The sequence below is a fragment of the Heliangelus exortis genome, chromosome 1 (genome assembly GCF_036169615.1).
Source record: "Heliangelus exortis chromosome 1, bHelExo1.hap1, whole genome shotgun sequence".
In the NCBI taxonomy this organism is placed as follows: Eukaryota; Metazoa; Chordata; class Aves; order Apodiformes; family Trochilidae; genus Heliangelus; species Heliangelus exortis.
The window spans coordinates 52,947,863-52,970,215 of record NC_092422.1 but is presented as its reverse complement, the minus strand read 5'-3'; the positions used below and the strand labels follow the sequence as shown (position 1 = coordinate 52,970,215).

Sequence of the window (22,353 nt, the reverse complement as noted above, 5' to 3'; positions counted from 1 at the left end):
ATCATAGAACACCTAAAACAAGTGCCCCTTTCTCTGGTCCATCTTTCCACATGATAAAACATATGGGTGAATCATATATGTGGTGTTTGTCTTTCATCCCCTGTCTCATAAACAGGTGCAAATGCTTTTGTGAAAAAAAAACCCCAAACAAATCCAGCAAATCTGATGTCTTCTTTTCTGGCTGCCTCTTGCAAATCTTGTTTCAGCTTCAGTTTTTGATGAGACTATATTTGAAAACCATGTTCTTTAAGGAACAGGAAGAAGGTAAGCAGGAAGAAAAAAAAATCACCAGTTGACTATAGAAAGGCAGCAACACTGGCAATATTTTGGAAAAAAAAAAAAGGAAACATCTCCCTCTATTTCTGTATTTACACAAGCATGAGAACCAAATTCAGTTGTGATGAGTACAGTATTGAAAAACAGTCACTTCTACACAGTCTTACGTGGGACTGCTTGTGCCTGTCTGGACCACAGTGAAAGTTGGAAATGTAATCTAAAGAAACGGAAAAGAAACTTAAGTCTAAACATAGTAACTTGGAGAAATCACTTCATTAGGAGTAATAGCAGAACATATATGCAATTTTAAAACATTTTCTGAATGGTGCCCTGCCTTTGGGACCCAGTGGGAGAAAATGGGAAATCAAGATAAAGCTGAGGATGCGAGAATTTTGTGTTTGTAGCTCAAAAGATGAAAGTTTAGGAAAAAGTCAAATCTTTGCCCTATTTATGTCAGTAGAAGGTCAAGGTAAACAGATAGATTCCTCAGTGTATACAGGCGTGGAAGCAGATGTGCATCATTGTGACATTCACAGGAAAAAGGAGTTCATATGGCCTGTAGCAACATTTTGAATATGCTGACGGTTTGGTTACCGTGGGAGAAAATAAAGAGAAAATAGAGTTCAAAAGGTTCTTAAAAGACCTGAAGGAAATGGATGCAAAAAATAGAATGTAGATCAACAAATACAAAAAAAAATCTCACAGTCTGTAAACAAAGAGGCATCATCTTACAAAAGTGTAGCCAGTGCTTGGCAATGAGACAATAAATTAGTTTGTGTATCTAGGAAAAGTAATTACAAGGAGCTTTTCTCTTGAAGAATTAAGGCATGGCTCTTCAGGTAAATTATAGCCAATGAAGACAGATGTAAGTGGAAAGTTATGTGAGGTGTTGAGAAGGACCTGTGAGGTGTGAGGGTCTACAGAGTCAGGGACTAATGATAAATTAGTGCTCATAACCCAGGGGTAAAGGAAGTACTCTCTGAAAAACAAGTGAGATCAAGGCAACTCCAACACATCACCAGGCATCAGTCAGTGGCTGAAGCTCAGCTTGTTTCCAGCCTTCCTGAATGATCCTGTGCAGTCTGGCTGGAGGAGTAACTTTCTTGGGAAAGACAGATATGAAAAACTGCTCAGGTTTGGTGAACCGGTGAAGAATTGTGCTTCTGAGGGACTTGAACATCAGAATACCTGGTGTTTTCACCTCTGTGCTTTGTGCCTGAGAAATCAATAGGCTGTTTGTAAGACCTTAAACCAGTCTTTGCCTTCAGCAGTTTTCTCCTGCTTCTTACAGATGATGTAGTAGGGAACACCTTAATATGTATTATTGATTGTGTTTTCTTTGTCAGTCAAAGGTGAGTTAGAGATCGACCTGAGTTTTTCATCAGGCTATAGTTTTGACCCTGATCATATGCATCCAGTTGTTTTTATACCCAGTTCAGTGGTAATATATATTTTCTGGCTCAGTTTATCTTTGCAATTAGCCACTTATGTCAAAAGATAACTCATTTTTAATGGAATGTTGGCAAAAAGGAAGATCCTTCATTTCTTAGGAACGTAGCTGAGGTAAATGCACTTCCAAGCAGCAGTAAAAGCAGTAAAACCTCATTGCTTTCTTGGAAATTAATTCACCACAGCTGAGCCTCTTTAAAAAAACCAATGTGTGTGTGGTATGGTATAATGAATTCTGCTGAAAGCAGCAGGATATAGAGGGATTTGTCCTCCCATTAGAGCACTGCAGATACCAGAAAAAAAAAAAAAAGTTACTTTTTTTTTTTCTTCTTCTTCTTTTTCAGTCAGCATTCTTCAGGTGCAGATTAGAAGGGTTAAAAGTTGGATATTTGCACACATTATTCATCAGGATTGTTCGTGAACAGATTGAAGCTGCTCTAGGATCAATACATTTTTATCCATGCAGTATTAAGCTTTGACTTTCCAAAGGACAGAAAAAGGAATTCACTATAATAAATAATGAGTCAGGTAGTGGGTTGAGAGGGAGCAACCAACTAGCTTTATGGGAAATTGCAAGATTTCTAACATCTTGATCAAATAGTGATAATCACTGGGTTGCTAGCAGCTGGGTAGAAATCTCAGTTTATTGCTGTGATGAATACTGTTTGTTAAAACTATTTCCAAACATTTTTTTTTTTTCAGCTCTGCAATGTATATTATTACACTGAGGTGAATAAAAAGCTCTAATCCTTTGCTAGCACTCTGATTTTTATACCTTTATGGGCTTTGCCAGATATTCATATATTCACATTGTTCATAATCAACCTTTATAAGCTCATTGCTAAAAGAGGAATTTTATCTGAGCATCAGGATGTATCTATAATCATCCTACTGTTACCCATCATAACAAAAACAAGCATCACTGCTGAGTGTGTTAGCAGTTGCATGTAATAATCTCCTATTTAATGAGATACATTAAGCTCCTGCTTTTTTGACATAAAATGATATGTGCAACACTGTGTAACTTGTTGCTTTCACCACTTCTGACTGGTTAACAGTGTGATACTGTTCCAAAAATACCTCTTAGTGGCAGACATTTTATTTTCCATTAACTGTTAAAACTTGAGGCAGAATCCATTTTTCTTTTGCCTTTGGTATCGATGCATTGTTCAGCTTTTGAATGTTTGAGTGTCAATCTGTGTACTTTAAGGTTTTTCTGATAATGGATTCTTGAAGTATAACAGTTATGCAGATGCTGTGAAAATTAAATAATAACAAATATTTTTAGATCACTGGATGTACTGAAATATATTAAATGAAAAGAGATTTATAAGTGAAAACTTCTACTTGCATATATATAAATACTTTCTGCACTTTTCAAAATATTAGCACAGTATTTAGCACTTTTGTTTACATTCATGAGTGGGATAATTTCAGGTAAGGAAACTTTGTTCTTGTGTTACCTTTTCTGGACAGACACTATGTGGTGGGCAGCATGTGCATTGACTTCGCATGCATAAGTGAAACAGTGCTGTAGACATCCAGTTCTAAGAAAGAATGAAAATGCATAACAGAAAAAAGCACAGAATATTTAAAAGCCTGTTAGCCTGTCAGGATTTGGCCATCTTTCAGATTTGACTGAAGGAGAACAGATGATGGATTTAGGGCTCTTTGTCTCCATGTGTGAAAGCTGCTTTGGAAGGAAATGGGGAAAACCTGTGTAATACTTAAAGAAATGCTTCCGTGGCTGAAGGACAAATCTGGGCAAGAAGATGCAGAGTGAAAGAAGGAAAGAATTGCTGATTTTTCTCCTGAAATATGTATTTACTGTATAACAAGAGCTAAGCAACAAATGTGTAAAAGTGATCTCTCTTCCCCTTGCTTTGCAGCCTTCAGTGGTCAAAGGCAGATAACACATTTTCTCATTTTCTCTGCATTCATGACAGAGTGGGTTTGTCTTGCATTAGCCTCCCCAGACAAATGTCCCTCTGGGCTTGCCTCTCATGTTCTTCTTATGAGCACCCAACATAAACCAGCAAAAGAATTGCAAAGGAACAATAGCAAGAAGCTCATATAATTGACCCACCCTAATTCATGCTAGTCTCTGCCTTCTGTAATAGTTGATTCTTTAGGGGGTATAATTCATGCACTGAGAGTTCAGAGAAGGCTGCAAGCAGAGAAACAAGCTCACAAATGTAAAGAAAAAAAAAAAAAAAGAAATCAGAGTACAGTGAATTAGGCCATCTTGTAACTTCAGTGTTCTTGCAACTTTTTCTAGCTTCTCAGGTTGTAAATGACACCCATTTAAAACTTTCATAAATTCACACATCTTTTGAAAGGAACATGTAGAACGGAAAGACTCTAAAGCATACCTTAAAAACTACCTCTGAAGTTGCTTCCATTTATGTTTACTTCTGCATTTGTAGATAGCTATTGACGTGTCATCCTACCAAGGAGGTCTGCAGATACTACGTAATATCATATATAAGAAAATACAACATCCCATTGGATAAAGCACAATAGTACATAATTAATGCTAATATACCTGTCATGCCGTGGCAAAAAATGGAACCAGTTTTTTTTTTTATCCAGTATTTAGGTGTATTGCAGAGGAGAAGAGATTTTTTTTGTGTGGCAAATGGTAAGAAAAAGTTATCCTCCTTGGTTCTTTTGGGGTACTTGGTCATCTTACTAACCATTTTGCTTCTTTTCATGATAGTTTATATTATTTGAGGTATTTGGATAACAGAAGGTTGTCAACAGTAATGATTGAAAATGTCTGGATAAAATTGTGTCAAATAGCATCACTGTCATTTGGAAAGTTTTGGTCTTTATATGAGAGTACTCTGCATTTCTCCTGTATTATTCATCTGGGGACAGAACAGTGGATTGATGGGTCACAGGATGAAAATTCCTTCCCCAGCTAATAGTTGTTTGCTTCTACAGCTGTGTTGTTAAATCCTTCCTTTCAGTCCCTTAATTTAGTGATGTCCCATTCTTGCCATGGCACTGACCTTTTCTAGCTGAGAACCCACTGCTGTCTACAAGCTGATGAATTATGGCTCTTCTGAGTGCAGGAAACCAGGAAAAATAGGCTGGTTTATGCACACCCTTCTCCAAAATATCCTGTGGTGGAAGAAAACATTCCCTACATTGCATGAGATTTCTCTTAGTCATGCCTTGGGCTGTGTGCCTTCCTTATTGATACTGGATTTCTTTAATCACAGATGCTGAACAAGAGATAAAAGATATGTATCTGTGTTGATACAGCAAGGAGTTATAGTTGGTGTTTAAGCTAAAGCTTTAAAGCAGATTTTTACTGCAGATTTAAATGTTAATGGAAGTTGCTGAGAATTAGGTGGGGAGGAGATTGTGCTCATGGAGAAAGGGTGTCTCATTTCACTGGTACAAGGATTCTGGGTATGTTACTTTCAAAGCCAAGGAGGTACTAAAGCAAAAAAAATTCACATTTCTTTGAAAGTTCAGAGCAGGATTTAAGCAGAAAAATAACCTCACCCTCCTTCATAAGTCCATGGGGACAAAGAAGGTCAATTATATTTGACCACATGCTACAGCATGTGATTGGTGTTGGTGAGCTGCAGCCCTTTCTAAACTCATAGCCAGAAAATTAGGTTATTGCTAGTATTTCTAAAAATGTTTTTAACAATTTTTCATCAGTTCTTCCCTTGAACTTTTGTCGAAGTATTCGAGTTCTGGCACATAAATGCCACAAAGGCAATTTTAAAAATCAGTAACCTTTTCTAGGCTCTCCCCCAAACCTTCTTCTCTATGTTTTTGAATTTAAACAACCTTGATTCACTCGTTCCTAATGGGAAAGTCATGATTCATATCTGTGTGGTGGGCTTCATTTCCAAAACATTAGTTTGCTTTTGGAGTCGAACTTTACAACCTCAAATAACATATATCAGAAACACTTATATCAAGGAAATTTTGTTCTATTTCAGCCATGTCCCACTGGGTTGATGACTCTGAATTGTAGGTATCCATCAGAAGAACATAAATACCTGAGCACTACTTGTGGTATAATACTAACTTCTATGTGGATGGGGAGAGAGATAGATGACTTCTCCTGGCTAGTGTATATAAGTAGCAATTTGGGATCATTCTAGAAGTTATTATTTAAAATATGCTTTTTCCTGATACCATTGTTTCATCTTGCAAATGGCAAGCTTATGGAAGTGATCATTATGTGTACTGCCTTTCATACAAAATACTATGGCCTTTAATCAATTACAGTTTAGTATGAGCATAGCTGTGACTTATAAGCAAAGCAACCTTTCTGTTGTGTAGCAGGGAAGCTTTTGTAATCCAAGCTGGTTTATGTTCTGGTTCAATCTGGACAGAAAATGAACCCAAATTCAGGCTGCAATCAGTACCGTCTTAAACAGATAGAAATCTGCCCAAGCTATTTATTGTTAGTTTGTCTTTATGTATATCATCTGACTTTTATTCATGACCTTAGTTTAAGTGCTCACAGATTTACATGAATAAAAGAACTGTTACCTTATTAATATTACCAACCATACCCTGGTAATAAGGATCCCAGTTAAGTAAGTACCAATATTTGGAAGAGCATTGACTTAAGTTACTTTTGCCTAAATTTAGTCAAAATTTGTAGTTTTTTTCCTTACAAACAGTGACAGTCACATCTTCAGGTCTTTTAAAAAAGTAGAAATTGAGAGAAAGGGACTATGGGTAGAAGTTTAGCTTTTACATTCTGGCATCCAGCAAGATGAATTCCTGGGTTTTTTGTTGGCATTATATCAAGCTTGGAGGGTGGGGTTGTTTGGGGTTTTTTTTGGGGGGATGGTGTTTTTAAAGTCCAACAGAACAGGAAGACTACACAGATAGCATTAGCTCTGAAGAGCCCACACTGGTGTTCTCTGACTTTTATAGTCTATTAAGGAAATTCTTTGTTTGAGGACAGTTGGAGAGTACGTGCATGGACTTCTGAGCATTTGCTGCTTTCATGGGCTGTCTCTAAGATTGCTAAATTCAGCTATTACTGCTTGGTTTTTTTGCAGCTTAGTGAAGTCACTGCAAGGTTTGTAGTATGGCAGCTAAACCCTGTTTCTCAGTATCTTACTTGGTTAGTTTGCACACAGAAAATTCTGCAGACTTTGCTTGTTCTTTGTTTCGTGTTTAAAAATCACATTTATATTAGGGGGGGTTAGGCCCAGATCAGCTAAATGTCTTCTAAACATACAAAGATCAATTCTCTTTAATCCATACAGTACCTAATCATGTGTTGCTGTTTTTTTCTGCCATGTAAGAGAAACTCTTGTACAAGATCATTTTGAAGTGCAACTTTTTGACTAGTTGAAGAGTTGGAAAAAAGTTGGTGCTATGGATGGGAAATCTTCTATAACTCTTATTCTCTTACACCAACATTTGTCAAATAGGTATAGTGTAAGAAGGTTGTCTTAACTCACCTAATTCAATGTGCAGCAAGTCAGAGAAATACCAGTTTTGGTATTTTCCAGCTGTAATGTGTAGGTGAAGCATTCAGCTCTTACAGGTTTTGCTGCATCTCTATGATACTTCCTTTTGCCCTTCTACAGCACTGCAGCTGCTTTGACAGATGTCATCATGTTACACCTCTGTTACTCCTGCATCCTTCCCTTCTGCACTGAGATACACAGTGCCTCCCCTATCATCTCCATTCAGAAGTCTGCCCCAAAGTCAGTGTCCCAACTTCATAATTTTAACTGCATTTCTCTTCTCTTTCGAGTGACTTCTCCTCATTATCCTAAGTTTTAAGGCCATTCTTCATGAGCCATTTCCAACTTTCTATCCAATATGAAAATGTCACTTCCTTCTTTTACTTACTGTGTTTCTAGCCTCTAACCTCAAAAATACCTTTGTTCTGACTCTGTGCTGCTTTTCCCAATATGCAGAATTCTCCCGTAAGCCTCCACAGAGCTAGAGTTGTCCTTTCTGCAGTCTCTCCTTAAAAATCCTTTGTCATCATTCCTACCAAAAATATTTAATAACCAGCTATTAGCATTGTGATCTCATTGCTAGGATGTTTTGGTTTTTTTTTAATACCCTGTAACGACCTCTATTTGAGTTAAAAGGTATTCACATTAGGCAAACTCCACTTGGTCTGTATGTTCAAAGAACTCAGGCCCTATTCAATGACTTGGACTGCTAAATACAAATAATAAATACTATTAAAACAGGATTATTTTCAACTGGTCTTGAGTTTTGAAAAGGATCAGTAATTAGGGGGTTTATTGCTTTGTTTGGTTAGACTGGCTGTTCCTTGCCTGGTAATCTCTTTTGGTTTTTCTTGCAGTTGTGTTTTCTGCTTGGCACCATGTAGAAGGTGAAAGCAGTTCAGTTTGCAGATGCACTTTTTCCTTCCTGACATGATGAACAACTCCCATTGTGCCCATCTCCAGGGGAATCCACTGCCTCCTTATTTGCTGCTGGCTACAATTCAAGAGCCTGACTGCCAGTTATATCACTTCTGTGAGCTGTACCTAGAATGATACCCTCCTTTCCTGTAGTTCAGAATAAAAAGCAAACTTATAGAGGTTTCAAGGGACAGAAGTCACTGGTCAGCAGCTTTTGTTGGAGTCCCTCTCCTAGGAACTGCCTGGTTTCATGACTGTGGTAGAGCCTCAGTTTTACACTCGCCCTCGTGATGTGCAGTGGAACATCTTGTTCATCCCTGACAGGACATTATTGATTGACTTACTGAACAGAGGGAAAGTTTGAAACTGCAGATGCTCATGTAGTTTTTAGGGAATATCTAGAAGCCATATGGCTAGCTGTGTTGTCACACTAGTTTAATCTGAGTTACTTTCTAACAGTCCTTATAACTTCAAGTTGACAGCAGTGGTAACCTGAGCTCCCTCATTCAAGCCTTCCTAAGCTTCAGAGGCAGATAATGGCTTTTTCTTTATTTTGTCTGTGTTTCTTTCTTAAATGAAAGCAGATTCTGCCATCACCACATCACTCCATGAGCTGAGGCCCCACTGTTAAGTTGTAATACAACAATGCTGAGTTTTGGCAACACTACTCGGGACCCCAAAACTAATAACCCTTTGTTAGGGTGACAGAACTTTTGTTTCCACAATGTTGCACCCACAACCCATGTGTTGTGATACTAATGGCAAAGCAACCAGCAGAATTAGAACATCTCCAAATAGGACTCACCTCAAGCAAAAGCTTGCCAAGGAACTGGCAAAGAATATCCAAGTGAAAATTCTTCTCAGCAAGGTGCAATTTCATACATTCTTCATTTCACTAGGACCCTGGAAGCTGGATCAGATTGCAGTTCACAGCCAAACTCCACTCCTGGGGTCTCAGAAATTGGCAACTGGTATATACTCTATTTTTCAAACATTGCTTTGAGAGGAGAAAACCATCTTTTATTTATGACTGCAGGTTAAGTCTGGGCACTGACCTTGGAAGAGAAATACTGAGCACAATTCTTGTTTGCAAGTCATGTCTGGCTTTGCAATTTATTCATTCACTTTCTAATACAAAATGTAAAGACCATCCTGGGTGCAGCCCCCAGAAGTCATTCTTGCAGGGAAGAGCTAAGTGATTCATATCAGCCAGATGCAGGTTTGGATTCCTTTGGGTTGGTTACAGATGGGCAGGTAGCCTAGGGCAGTGCCCTCACTACTGAGTTTCTCTTATGAAATGCTTTCATACTACCTTTGCCTCCAGCAAAGAATTTGAATAAGATCGGCTGTGGATGATTTTTTTTTTTTTTAATTAATTTTTAAAGTTGGTGCTGTTAGCACATTAGTAATTTTTTCCGAGTTCTCACTGGGTTGAGCCTTACATATTCAGACCTAGATTAGGCCTAGGTACATGTAGAAACAGTGTTTTAGGTATCACAGCTGCTTTACTGTACAAAATATGGGTGGTTACAGCTTTTCAGCCAGCTGAGATGGTGTCTGAAGAACAGCTTTAGATGTCATGCTTAACTTAGAAGTATTCAGGTTCCATCTGAGCCCCAGGGAAGGTGCCCATTTCAGAAGTCACTTTCTGAGTAATTCACTCATCAGAGGAACTGATGGCTGCAGGTCAGCATAGTCAGTATGAGGCGTCTAATTTTAATTCAAGAATACTCTTTACATTGGTGGAACTATTAGCCTGCTGTAACTTAACATATATTTAAGTGACTTTTTGATTGAGAGTTTTTTCCAGGCAAAATTGCATCCCAGTATACTGGGTGAATGCAAAGCTATCCAAAGCTGCTAGGTTATTCAGACGTCTGGAGTAGGACAGCCTTAGTATTTTCAGATAGAATACAGTACAGAGGTTTGGCTCGTATTTGTATGCAAAAAAAAAAAAAAATAGCAGACTATTAATGTGATTTTCAGAATAAAGAAACAGTAATGATGCCAGTTTGTCCAGTCTGCATCCAGAAGTAGCCAAGTAATTGTGTCTCCATCATCTATTTTTTTGACTTTGAAGTAAATACCTCCCCCTTCATATGCTGTGTGCTATCAGAGACACTGCTCTGGGTGCCAAAGAAAAGAGAAAGAGGTAGGGTCTGATGCTGATTTGAAGGAATATCCTAACACATACTGCTTGGGGAAACACACAGCGTTTACAGGCAGCCAACCATCTCTATCTACAGGGCAGCACAGAATGACAAACAGCTTTTGTTTATAGCAAAAAAAAAAAAAGTGGGTATTGGCTAAGAAGGAGTGTTTATGGTAATTGAGCCTTACAAGGAAGTAAAACTGAGTGGGGAACACGGGGGGGTAGGATTTGCAGTGAGGCAGGTAATAAGGAGAGCTGTGGAGGCATTTCCTGATTAGCATCTGCTGTTTCAAAGAGCTGAGGAACATGACTGGCATGGAAATGCTCCTGCCAGGCTTCCCCAGGCATTTCCCTAGTGTGCCACCCTGCCTTCTGCCTTTATCTTGAGTCTCCTTGAGCCCCACTGTGATCTGAAATCAGTGAAGGAGAAAGGAGGGTAGCACAAACAACAGATGTCTTCAAGGCTGGGAACAGAGAGAGAAAAAGCCCTGTGGCAAAGGAGAAGGTGAAGTTAAGGTATTTCCTGGGTTTAATTTTTTATGCCAGTAGCACAGACTGTATTTGCATTTCTGCATGTGTATATAAATACAGCTGTCCACGTGGGTGGGAAAGAAATGGTGCTGTGAAACGATAACCACTGCACACACCAGAGAGGATTTTTTGCCTCATTTAAATAAATGTGACCTCTAGACACTAAGTGTACTTGCTCACCAAGATTAAAGCAACCTATTTTAGTGCAGGTTCACAAATTATTTTATTATTTTCCAGCTGCTGTAGCAACTGCTTCTAGTCTGATGCTGGCTAAAATACACTAATTTTTTTATTTTTTTTTTTTTGAGGTTAAAAGTTACTTCATAATTGAGAACCCGTATGGTATCAGTCAAGATACCAAAACTTTGCTTACAAGTAGTAGCTCAAGCCATGGCAATACAAATGCTGCCTACCCTGTGACCTCAGGAGAACTTGGTGGTGCACTGGCAATTTCCGTAGATCAGTAAAGTATTTCATCTCTGCTTTCTGGCATGGGGAGCTGTGTCTTTAAGGACTTCGATTACAAGAGAGGGAATCTGTGACAAAAACGGCTGTGAAATTGTTACAGTATATAGGCAGCTGGGGATGGCACAGTGACCCTGAAAAAAAGGAAAATACTGTGAACGAGAAGCAAAAATATATGAAGCATATGAAGTTTACAGCTTTTTAACTCTTAGGAAAGATAACTTAAAGAAATATTTTATAACAAAAAAAAAAAAAGGGAATGAGGGCTGAGAACTTTGTGCTCTGAAAGTTTAGCGAGCTATCTTACACTTTCCCACATCTACCTCCTCCTTTTATATCTTACATCTTCCACAGGCTTCAGCAGGTTGATTCAAAGACAAAAAATAGCATTCACTCAGATTCTTATTTTGTCATGATATTTTAAATTTTATTTGCATAAGCAAATAAATACCTTCCTGGAGTTTTTCAAAGGAATTTGGTAAACTGTCTCAATATATGCCCACACTGTTTATTTTGCTACAGTTACGTGCGTTAATAAAAACCATATACAGATATATTTGAATTATTTATTACCTGTTTACTGGGGTACAGCTGTTTGTTTATGTGAAGAGTTTAGGACAACTGTCCTGTTACTGACATATGACTTGTGAAAACCATTCTAGTTTGGGGATGAATGCTGAGGATGTCAGTACGGATTATTTTTCTTTGGGCAGAAATTTGTACATCAAAATAGTGTTTCCCTGTGATATTTCATGCTGCACAGACTCTAGGAAATTATGTATATTTTAATACCTTGGTAGCAGCAATTTTTTTTAGCATCAAATATTAGTTATTATGAAACACAGAGCTTGTTGCATTTAGTATGTTAATTTTTTTTCTCATTAATGCTATTTTAGCATAGACTTTCTTAATCTTTACAAGGATATCCTATCAGAAAAATCACCACAATATAATTGTGACTGTATTTGAAATAGTGTTTTTATGCCTGTGCCGCTGCCCCTCTGCTTGGAAAATATCCAACCCCTGTTGCCTAGATGGGAAAATAGAGGTATCCATGGGAGGTGAAATAACTTCACCTGGAGCTCATCTGAGGAAGACACATCTCCTGCTCTCAAAGCAGAACCTTATTATAAGTCATATATTAAACTTATCAAGAGGTATTTGTAAGTCACCAAAATAGAAGCCACACTTTAGAGATATCATTTAACATTTACTTTTCCTCCCACAGGAACTTTTTACACCGGAGTGCAAATTCAAGGAGTCTGTTTTTGAAAATTATTATGTAATCTACTCATCCATGCTCTACAGACAACAAGAGTCCGGAAGGGCCTGGTTCTTGGGGCTGAACAAAGAAGGGCAGGTCATGAAAGGAAACAGAGTGAAGAAAACAAAACCAGCAGCTCATTTTCTACCCAAGCCATTGGAAGGTGAGGTTCAGTCCATTGCTGGCACATCCTCCTATAAATCCTACAAGAAAAAGAGGGAATGGTTTCTAAAATACTCTTTGTGAATGTGCATGCCCTGCACAGGGGCCATTCCAAATTACAGTCCCCAGGATTCGTGGAGCAGTTTTGTGCTTCAGCATAGTGATGCTAGAAAGAGCACACGTAAAAATATTTTTTCCAGGGAGTCATATTGGAAGAAAAAATTTAAAAAAAAAAGTCTTTTTTGAAAGTGTATTTTGCTGCTTTAAAAATATTCTCTCAGTAGGGACAATAGCTGTTGAGTCTTGCAGTGAGAAAGTAGTTTGTTCATTAAGAAAATGAAATAAAGAATGTTTTATATAAATATACGTATATATGTATATTTATATATATATAATTGGAAGCTATAGAGGGAGTGGACAAACCATTAGCATTTCAAAGTAAAAGCTTTCTAATACAAAACACAAAGGTCTCTCTATAAAAGAAATCCTACTCTATTACTTATCCCGTTGATTTAATGCACATAACTTGTGTAAGTTGGCCTCTAAAGTAAGATAGAAGAAAATAAAGTCATACTGAGCCTACACACTATATTTATGTGACACATTCTCTGAAAAAAACATTTATGCCTTTGAACTTGTGGGTAGGCCTGTGTGTTCTGCAGACCTTTATAAACCTTTGCTTCTTGCCCTGATAGCACTCCTGGTTTCATTGATATTATTGCTACACATTGCCACAGTCATTCTGAGCATTATCTGATTACTTAATCCTGAGTAATGCTTTTGTTAGCAGTCCAATTTTTTAAAACATTTCAACTTAAAGTTTTTGATTAAAAGATGTTTGCTAAATGTTTTAGAGCTTCATCATAGGAGAAGAATCTGAATAATCCTTTATTAACTTCATTGTTGAACTCAAGTTGATGCCATTGTGTTTCCCTTGTCTTGCAAAAGCTTTGAATATTTTCATGAGTTCTCAGCGATATTCATCTGTCAGTTCCTTTATATTAAATTATAAGTATTGTTGGGAGGGAGATCCAGAGCATTGTTTAAAAGCAACACCAGCTCACATGGACTGGAAAATAAGTTACTTTTTAATCAGATGGTCAGACTCTATCAAATTAACTTAGAAAAAGCTTAAAAACAACTGACTTATATTGCCCATGAAAGTCATAAAATATGACAGTTCTACTATATAACTCCTTACTTTATAGTTCCACCTCATGTTATTTGACTTAATAGTTTTGTAGGTCAGATTGTTATTTCATCAAGCTCTTTTAATTAATCAGGAAGGTGTTCTAAACAAAGCGATGGGGGCACTCAACATAGATCATAACCAGCCTTATGAACTCTAGAGAAGATGCTTAATTTCAGACTTTGAGAAGCCATAAAAAGGATTTAGATTGTGTCACTGGAAATGTTAGAACAAGTATTTGATTAGTTAATGATGCTGTGGGGCCCTCCATATTTATTATGGAGCTTCACACCATTGAAGTTCAAGGTCAGTACTTTGATGCTCCTGCCTCCTACTCTAATTAGACCAGGGATGAAGGGATTGTGCTCTCTATGGCAGCACACAGCCAATCCTGATGTGTGTGATGATTAATTCCTTGGACTGCTTTGATATATCTTTTAACATTGCTCTGATATAAATAAATGCTACTGAAGTTATATACAAGTGGAAATATTACCTGATTCAGTGACACAGAAAATGAAATCGAATTATCCAAGAGCATTAATCATTAAGGCAGCTTAATACTGGAACTGTGTAATTGAACACATGCATTTTCCTCAAAGGATTTGAAGTACTTAAATAGGGAGTGAAGCCCAGAAGCATACTTCAGTTTCCTCTAAGAGCTCAGTTATAAGTTAATTTGGAATTTTCTGCACTTCTACATTCAGAGATAAGTGGATACTGCATACATTTTTGGAAAGGGGGAATAAAAAAATGCCCATACCTCTTGTGTACTTTCTGCAGTACTGTTTTGGACATTCCATCAGTACATGCCTGAAGAGATCATGGCCAAGTTCCACAGATTTGGAACACAGATGTACAAATGAATTTGTAGAACTGGACACAAGCTTAGTCTTGCAACATCGGACTGAAAAAGAACACTTAGGTCTAGACAACACTATTGTATGACCCCACTTGAAAATCATCATCTGTCTCACCTCATCATATTTTACTTTTAAAAACTTCCCAGGATATGTATTGAGGGACGTATATATATTTATACACACATATTTATGTACATTTTTCTTTAGCTGCCTTATGCAAAGATAAACAGTAGTTTTTCATTTCCAAGACTTCTATAGTTTCCATTAAACAAGCAAGCATAGAGTTTCCTACTGTGTTTTTAAGTTAGATGTGGAAGACATGAGAATTTGGAGGGTCAGAAAAGGTATAAGTGGCACAAAACAAGTGTCTATCAAAGTAGTTTCCTTCACATGCAAGAGGAACATGGATTGTATTACGGTATCAGTTATTGTAGGAAATTCATCCCAACTGAGAGGAGCTCTTAAATGAGATACATTCTTAAAAATGTTTCTCCTTTTCTTTTCTCCCTGCAGTTGCCATGTACCGAGAACCATCTTTGCATGATATTGGGGAAACAGTGCCAAAGGCTGGGGTAACTCCAAGTAAAAGCACAAGTGCATCTGCAATAATGAATGGCGGCAAACCAGTTACCAAGAGTAAGACAACATAGCCAGATCCTCACAGGTGTTGTGACTTACTGAGTCCTGAGTGCAGTTGAGTGATTTATCCTTCCCAGACTCCCCCTCTGAAGTGTCTGTGGAGCAGCTTGGGGCAAAGTCTCCAGACTGCCCCGTGGCTGTTTCTGAACTGAGTGGTTGCGAGCGGATAAACCTCAACGCGTAGCTCCACCCGCGGCAAGAAGACACCTGGATGAACCAGCTGAACTCAGACCATGGAATGCCCTACCAGATATTGGAATGCCTTTTTAATATCTTTTCTGTGACTGTGACACTTCATGTGAATGACATACTTCACAAGTACACTTGATACCTTGCCTGCTGACAATTGCCCATAATCCCTTTTTGAGTCCAGTTTCAGCAAAATCCATGTGTTTAAGTTCTATTTTGTAGCACACAAATAATCAAGTAATTTCTAGGTAGATGCTGTAAACCTGTGCTATTATGGATTTCTCTTCTTCCCTTTTTTATAAGGCTGCTCGCTCCACTGTCTGTGACTTTTTGCAGGGATTGTGTTTCTCTATAACTTGTGTTGCCGGTGGCTTAGTTTTGAAAGCAATCAGGGAATCAGGAAGCCTTCGAAAATCTATTAATACAAATTATATCTATTGAGAATAGGATTGTTGTCTCTGGCTTACAATATTGATAAATGTGAATACTCTCTAGTAGCAGATACTGTGCTTCTGAGGTTGGCATCAGAGTGGAGGGAAAAGTGTCAAACACAACCAATGGGAAGTTTTCTGAAATGAGTGTTTGGCATCCCCCTATAGTTTCTTTTTGTGTGTGTGTTTTATACATATCACAGGCTTACTGGTAATGGTAACATTTGCCTTGCCCAGCGAGCAAGACCCACTCATTTTTGAGAAAGTGGGTCCAAAGAATTTTGTAGGCCTTGTAGGCCTGAATTAAGGCTCATTTTTCATCTACTAAATCTTCATTGTTTGAAAAACAACCACCACTAATGAAAAAAATAAATAAATAAGACTAACCAGAAATGTGCTACCTAAATCCATTTCAACTATAATCCTTTCCTGTTTTTAAGGAACTGAATTTAATGCCATTGTTATTTTTGGCTGAATCCCACACCTACTTAGCAAAGCATGGGCAAGGATGTTGTTGTGATCTTTTTTGCAGCACCAATGCAAAGGCTAGTTGTAACTTATAGTTTAATATTTCTGGTGTTTTAAAAAAAAAAAAAAAGTTTTAAAACTGGACATACTACAAAAAATTATTTTTATTTTTAGCTAAGCATGCAAAGCCCAATCCTATGTATCTCACTGATACCCTAGTACGTACCTCCACCCAGCTTCCTAGGATAATATGCCCACCAAATTGCTAGATTGAAGGTGCCTTGCCTTGATCTCTGTATACTGTACTTTCTCCTACATGAACCTAGAAGAAATCAGAAACATTATAAAATTGAAGCCTTGGGTCATATTACCAGAAACACCATCAACACTTTGAGTTTGTCACTTGTGAACAAAACCAATGTTAGGAGGGGGCCAGGCAGGGGGGGAAGACTTAGAGGATGCCACAGAGATGCCCCTGAAGTGTCTCACACTTATTCACAGGCTTTCAGAAGACTAAAAATGTGGGTATTCTCTATATGCTTAAGAAGGATTATCTTTCTCAGAAGGGGCAACAAGGACCAAACTGTACCTCAGTCTGGAGGGCTGTGCAGCAATGCTCTCTTGGCCTCTTGCTGTTACTATGACATTTAAAGACAAGAAAATGGGAAATCACTGTTCCTTTCTTTTTTTAACCATTCATTGTATTTCTGGCAATTTTAGCACATCTTCGTGCTGGAGTCCCTAACAGAGACCACTGGTTACTTCTAGCTCCTTGACTGCTCAGCTGAACATCTGATTCAGTCTGAATTAACTCTTCATGCTGGTTTTCAAATGTGCTCTGTTTTTATAAGCAACATCCAGTGCACTCTTCAAGGAGGCTGTTGCAAATTCTAGATAAACTTTATTTCTTGTCTTTTTTGGTTTTTTGTAGACCAGACTAACACTTAATGTTGGGTCTTTCTAGGGAGGGAATGAATTAAGCATGAAGCCCACCATTCATGTAGAGAAAAACAATACAAACCTACTCTAATACTGTGATAAAACTGCAAAGAAACTTTGACTTAGACTGTGCCCTTGCCTGCTAGCACTAAATATGTGTGCATGGGAAAAGCAGCACTCCATTAAAAACTTTTGTGCACCCTTCTCATCCCATCTGGTCCAGTGGGATTTGTGCACCCTCCCTGAGAAAACAAAACAAAACAAAACAAAACAAAACCAAAGCAACTCATATGGTGAACTGGGGGCTTGTTCTGCATCTGGAGGACCCATGAGAGGGAGCAGCCTTGACTTTCTACTATCTGCTGGGTCCCAGAGGAGGCCCCAGGCTTTCCTACAGTTTTAAGAAGAGTACTTCACAATGTTTTGAGTAAGATAATACAGCTGAAGGCTGCAGTCTGTTGTCTCTCTCACCTGAATTTCATAAGAGTTCATGAGGAATGAATGCATGGGTTCATGTCCCATCCAGCCACCTCTTTACTCTCCCAGTGTAAGAAGCTGGGGAGGAACAGGGCCGGAGACCTGGCTGAGCCATGCAAGGAGATTCTGGTTCATGGCCTAAAGAACATGAGTGTTGTTTTCAATATTAAACTTCTGATAATGGGAAATTATGATCTGCAAACCACTTTGGGGGCTATAATTAAGACCAGGTTGAATTTTCGTAAGCAGTTAGTACATATTGGAAATATTGAGATTTCGTTGTATTCTTATTTGGTTTTGTTTCTATGGGCTAAATCCATATGTGTGTTTAATCCAATTAATAGATGTCCTAAAAAATATTTTTTCTCTAGTCTGTTTAAACATAGCAAAAGTGTCTTTGTGCTTTGTTTCCTCCCTTTAATTTTGTCTGTTGTCTCATCTGTTGCATGGGAAGAGGATGGCTAGGATGAACTGCATGTTATAGGTTATGTCTGTCAAAGAACTGTTGGTCTCTATTACTAAATTTACATCCATATATGCAACGAGTTTGTCTGCATTGTACAGTTTGTGTTTATTCTTATTTATTGTACACATGGATTCAACAAAATGAATAAAACATTTATATGAAGGCATAACAGCAAACAACAAAAAGGTTTATGTAAGTAGACTGTGCAAAACATCAATGCACTGGCCACAGGATGTGAAACTTCATGTAAATAGGCTGGCAAACTCAGTTCTCCCCTTTTACCATGCCAAAGAAAATTATAGCTCCTTAATATAATACCTCTTTTGCTGTTCTCCAGGATGAGACTTCCCCATTTTCTTCCCTCGAAAATTAATTTTGTTGTTAAGTGAAAGCTGTTTTCAACTGTCTGTCACTTCTAAAGTACTGTATAGTAAACCTGATGGAATCAATTTGTATTTACAGGTTGGGTTTTTTGTACTTACATGTTCAGCTGTCTGTGAATCTGCAGCATTCCAGATCCTTTGCATGCTTGCTTTGTATTTTGTTCTTCTTCTGGGTTTTATCTAATCTCTGAGAGACTGTTTGCACAGTGATCCAACCTCATCTTACCATTTCATATGTTAACATTGCACATAGTCATTCTCATAGTCATAGTCACTTTTTTTTTTTTTTAAATCTGTATTTCAGCTACAGTTTGTTTGGCAAAATCAGTCATACTCGCACCATTTTAGAAATCCAGTTTTAAGTAGATATAAACTAATTTAACAAAAACACCATTTTGTTGTACTTCAAAAATTTTATAAATACACGAGTCCTTATGAGATTGCTCATGGTAGAGCCCATAGAAAGATATCTATAGCTTTTAAGTGCTTTGTAGTTCACATAACACAGTTTTTTGCTTAACTTGCTGAGTTTTTAGCCACTTTCAGAGAATTTTTAAATATACTGTCATTTTCATAAACTTTAACTGTGTAGAGTCAGGTTGATTCTTAACAAACCCCTCCTCCCAAATAGGAAGTAAAGCAATTCACTTTGACTATGGTATGTATCTGAAATAATGCTAAGAACTATATATATATATATATATATATATGGAAACTTTCTCTTGGTTTAAAAGCACTGTAAGCAATGAAGTATCAAAGGCAGTTTGGTCCATGCATTCAAAGTGTGTCTTGCTGATGCATCTCTACTGATGTAAAGAAGAAATTCCTCAGCTCTATTTAAACAGGATTGCAAGTTAGACTAAGTAGGGATGTTATCTTTCTTTTAAATGCCCCTTTACCTAAAGTCATATTCTGTGCAAAGTATTTTAAAATGTCTAATAATAGGGGTTTTTTTGTGATGACTAATGCAAATGCTATGACTTATTTTCAAAGATGTAATAAAATTTTGTTCTGTCACATAGTCACAGAATTATTCAGCTTAACTTTCTTCATCCCAGTATCATTTAGCTGTGTCATTTAGCTGCAAAGTGAGACATCATTCTGTAAAGAAGTAAGGGCAGTGCAGCAGAGAAGCTTGAGCAGATAGATGATTAAATGTTCACCTCCGTGTTTGTAAAAGAAAATATGGCCAGGGAACAGAGGCTCACAAGTAGGTTAATAATTTATACAAGTAAATCAATCCACAACTGTTTCACAGTTGATGTTAGAGATATGTTATATAGAATAGGCAGTATCCTGCAAGTCTGGTTTTGAAGCGTTCAGCATGATTCTGGGTTGTGTTCTTTCTCTCCTGAGAAGAAAGCAAGACTATAATATCTTTTGTTTATAGGGTTTATCAACCCAGCCAGTATTAAATCCCCATTTTCCCCGTTTGTTTTTGCCACCTAGAACTGCCTTTTGCTGCAAGCCTGGAAGCAAGTTTTTACAGTTGCTAGGTATGAAGAATCAATCGGTTTGTTTCACTTATGCCTCTTCCTGCTTTCACTCTTTATGGATCTGGAATTCCCATGACAGGGAATGAGTTGTAAAATCACAATTTATTAATACAGCTATTATTTTCACATAGGTGGAATAATAGTCTAATTCCTTCTGATCTCATTTTTTCTGGTGAGGAAATGAGCCACAAAACAGATCTGCTGGGAGTTACATCACCAGTTACCTCAGCATGGAGAGTGGGGGGAGGCTCAAGCAACACAGTAAGAAACTGAATAAAAAGGGGAAAGGAATTTTCTGTATACATTATATTTTTAGTAGTCTTAGTTAATACCTTAAGGTTTATAGTGATAGCACCATTTTGTTTGATAATTTACATTTAACGAATCACTGAGAGTAGATGTCTTAGAATATTCTACTATTTTTTCCATGTGTACCTTAATAAACAACTTGGATAACACTTTTTGAAATGTTATGGCTATGTAATCCATACAGCAGTCAAAATGTTTGAGTTGATTGGTGTTTTTAAAAAATTCTAACAAAAAAAAAATCAGAATTGTCTTGCACTCTTTCAGTACATAAATTTAAAACAAAAGCAAAATACAAAGTGAAATGCACCTAATATGATATTGCAACCCTCTAAAGAATTATTATTTTGTCCATGAATAAGAGTACCTGATCTACTGGCTGATCTACAGTATATAAAAATTTGCTTTTAATGTCATGAAACAAGTCTAAAGCATCTACTGAACCTAAATCATAGATTATCTACTATTTTCTCATTACAGTACTAAATACAAATGGAAGAAAATAAAGGAAAACTTTGACTCTTTCATTGTTTATACTCTGATTCAGCAGATGAATGTATATGAAAAAAAAATATTATAAGATGATTCAGGTCAGCTGTATTTATAAATATAAATAAAACCAATAATCTGTGCTCTCCAGACACCAGGGTTGACAAAATGCATATATGTTAAAAATTAAGAAACTGTTCCTGTTAAGGTCTACAGAATTTAAGGGTTATAAGTATAAAATATAAACTATAATTTCAGGGTGAATGTTACTTTGAAGATTATTTATACTATATCAGTATATTTAAGAACTCTGCCTGATATTTTGGTTATCTGAAGAAAGCAGCCAGAAACTTTGGGATGTATGTCTCTTTATTTATCTGCATAACTTCTACATAAGTTATGCATAGATGTTTGGTGATTATGCTCCCTGAGAACATGGTTTTCACAAGATTAATTTTTAGGAGGAAGGAAACCAGGTTAATGAAAAAGTGGGTAAAAGAAAGAGCAAGCTATATGGGAAGGGGGAATAATAAAAGTAATTAAACAAATTCATTCCAAATTTTTCACTCTATTACATGTTCTGTACCATCGTATTTTCCTATTTCAAAATTGTCCTTTCTAAAAGAAAACCAATTTCTAGACGAATAATGGAAATACTGGTTTTGGTTGATATTTAGTTCCCTTATTTCTGAGTGATGTACCTCTTCAATAATCAGGATCTTGGCACCTAAGTCAGAATGTTGCAGTTTGTTACTAAAAAGAAATATTTTTCCAGCCATTTAAAGCAACTTGTGCTCAATCATGGTTTCACAAAATGTAAACACTTTTGAAACTAAAATGTATGTATTGTTTTTTGCTCTAAAGAATTCAAGGGCTGCCAAATTTACATGTACAAAAATTAAGAGACTCATATGTAAATAAGTTAGGGATGTCCCAATAGTTGTGCATTGTTCATAACTCAATGTGAATTTCACACTGAGCAGCATTTCACCATTGGAAAATAAAATTTTTGTTCATACCACTGCTTTGTTTGTCTTTTCTGTACTGTAGTTAATTTGTAGTTAATTACTACAGTTGTCTGTAGTTAGTTTGTTGCCATTATCTGAACATCTTTGGCTGAGACCACCCTACTGCTGATTTTTTTCAAGTCACTTGTCCTTCAGGCTCCCCAGTTGGATAAAAGCAGTTCAATTCAATGAATTCCATACGTGACAATTCAGCCATTTCTAAACTGTGGGTTCTAACACCATACACAATTGTCAGCCTAAACATTGTTAGTATGACAAATTTTCATTTGCTTTACTTTTCAGAGGACGAGGCAACTGTACATACATAAAAC

General features: G+C 37.1%; 1 protein-coding gene across 4 annotated transcripts in view; it reads left to right on the top strand.

Annotated features, from left to right (window-relative positions):
• The window catches only part of FGF14 (fibroblast growth factor 14), a 413,408-nt gene extending 391,373 nt beyond the window's left edge, over positions 1–22,035 (top strand). For all 4 annotated transcript variants that reach the window (XM_071742600.1, XM_071742608.1, XM_071742613.1 and 1 more), the window contains exons 4-5: positions 12,482–12,680; positions 15,245–22,035. In XM_071742600.1, the coding sequence (XP_071598701.1) occupies positions 12,482–12,680; positions 15,245–15,381 (336 nt within the window). In that variant the 3' untranslated portion in view covers positions 15,382–22,035. The remainder of the gene's footprint in view (positions 1–12,481; positions 12,681–15,244) is intronic.
• Positions 22,036–22,353: the final 318 nt, after the last annotated feature.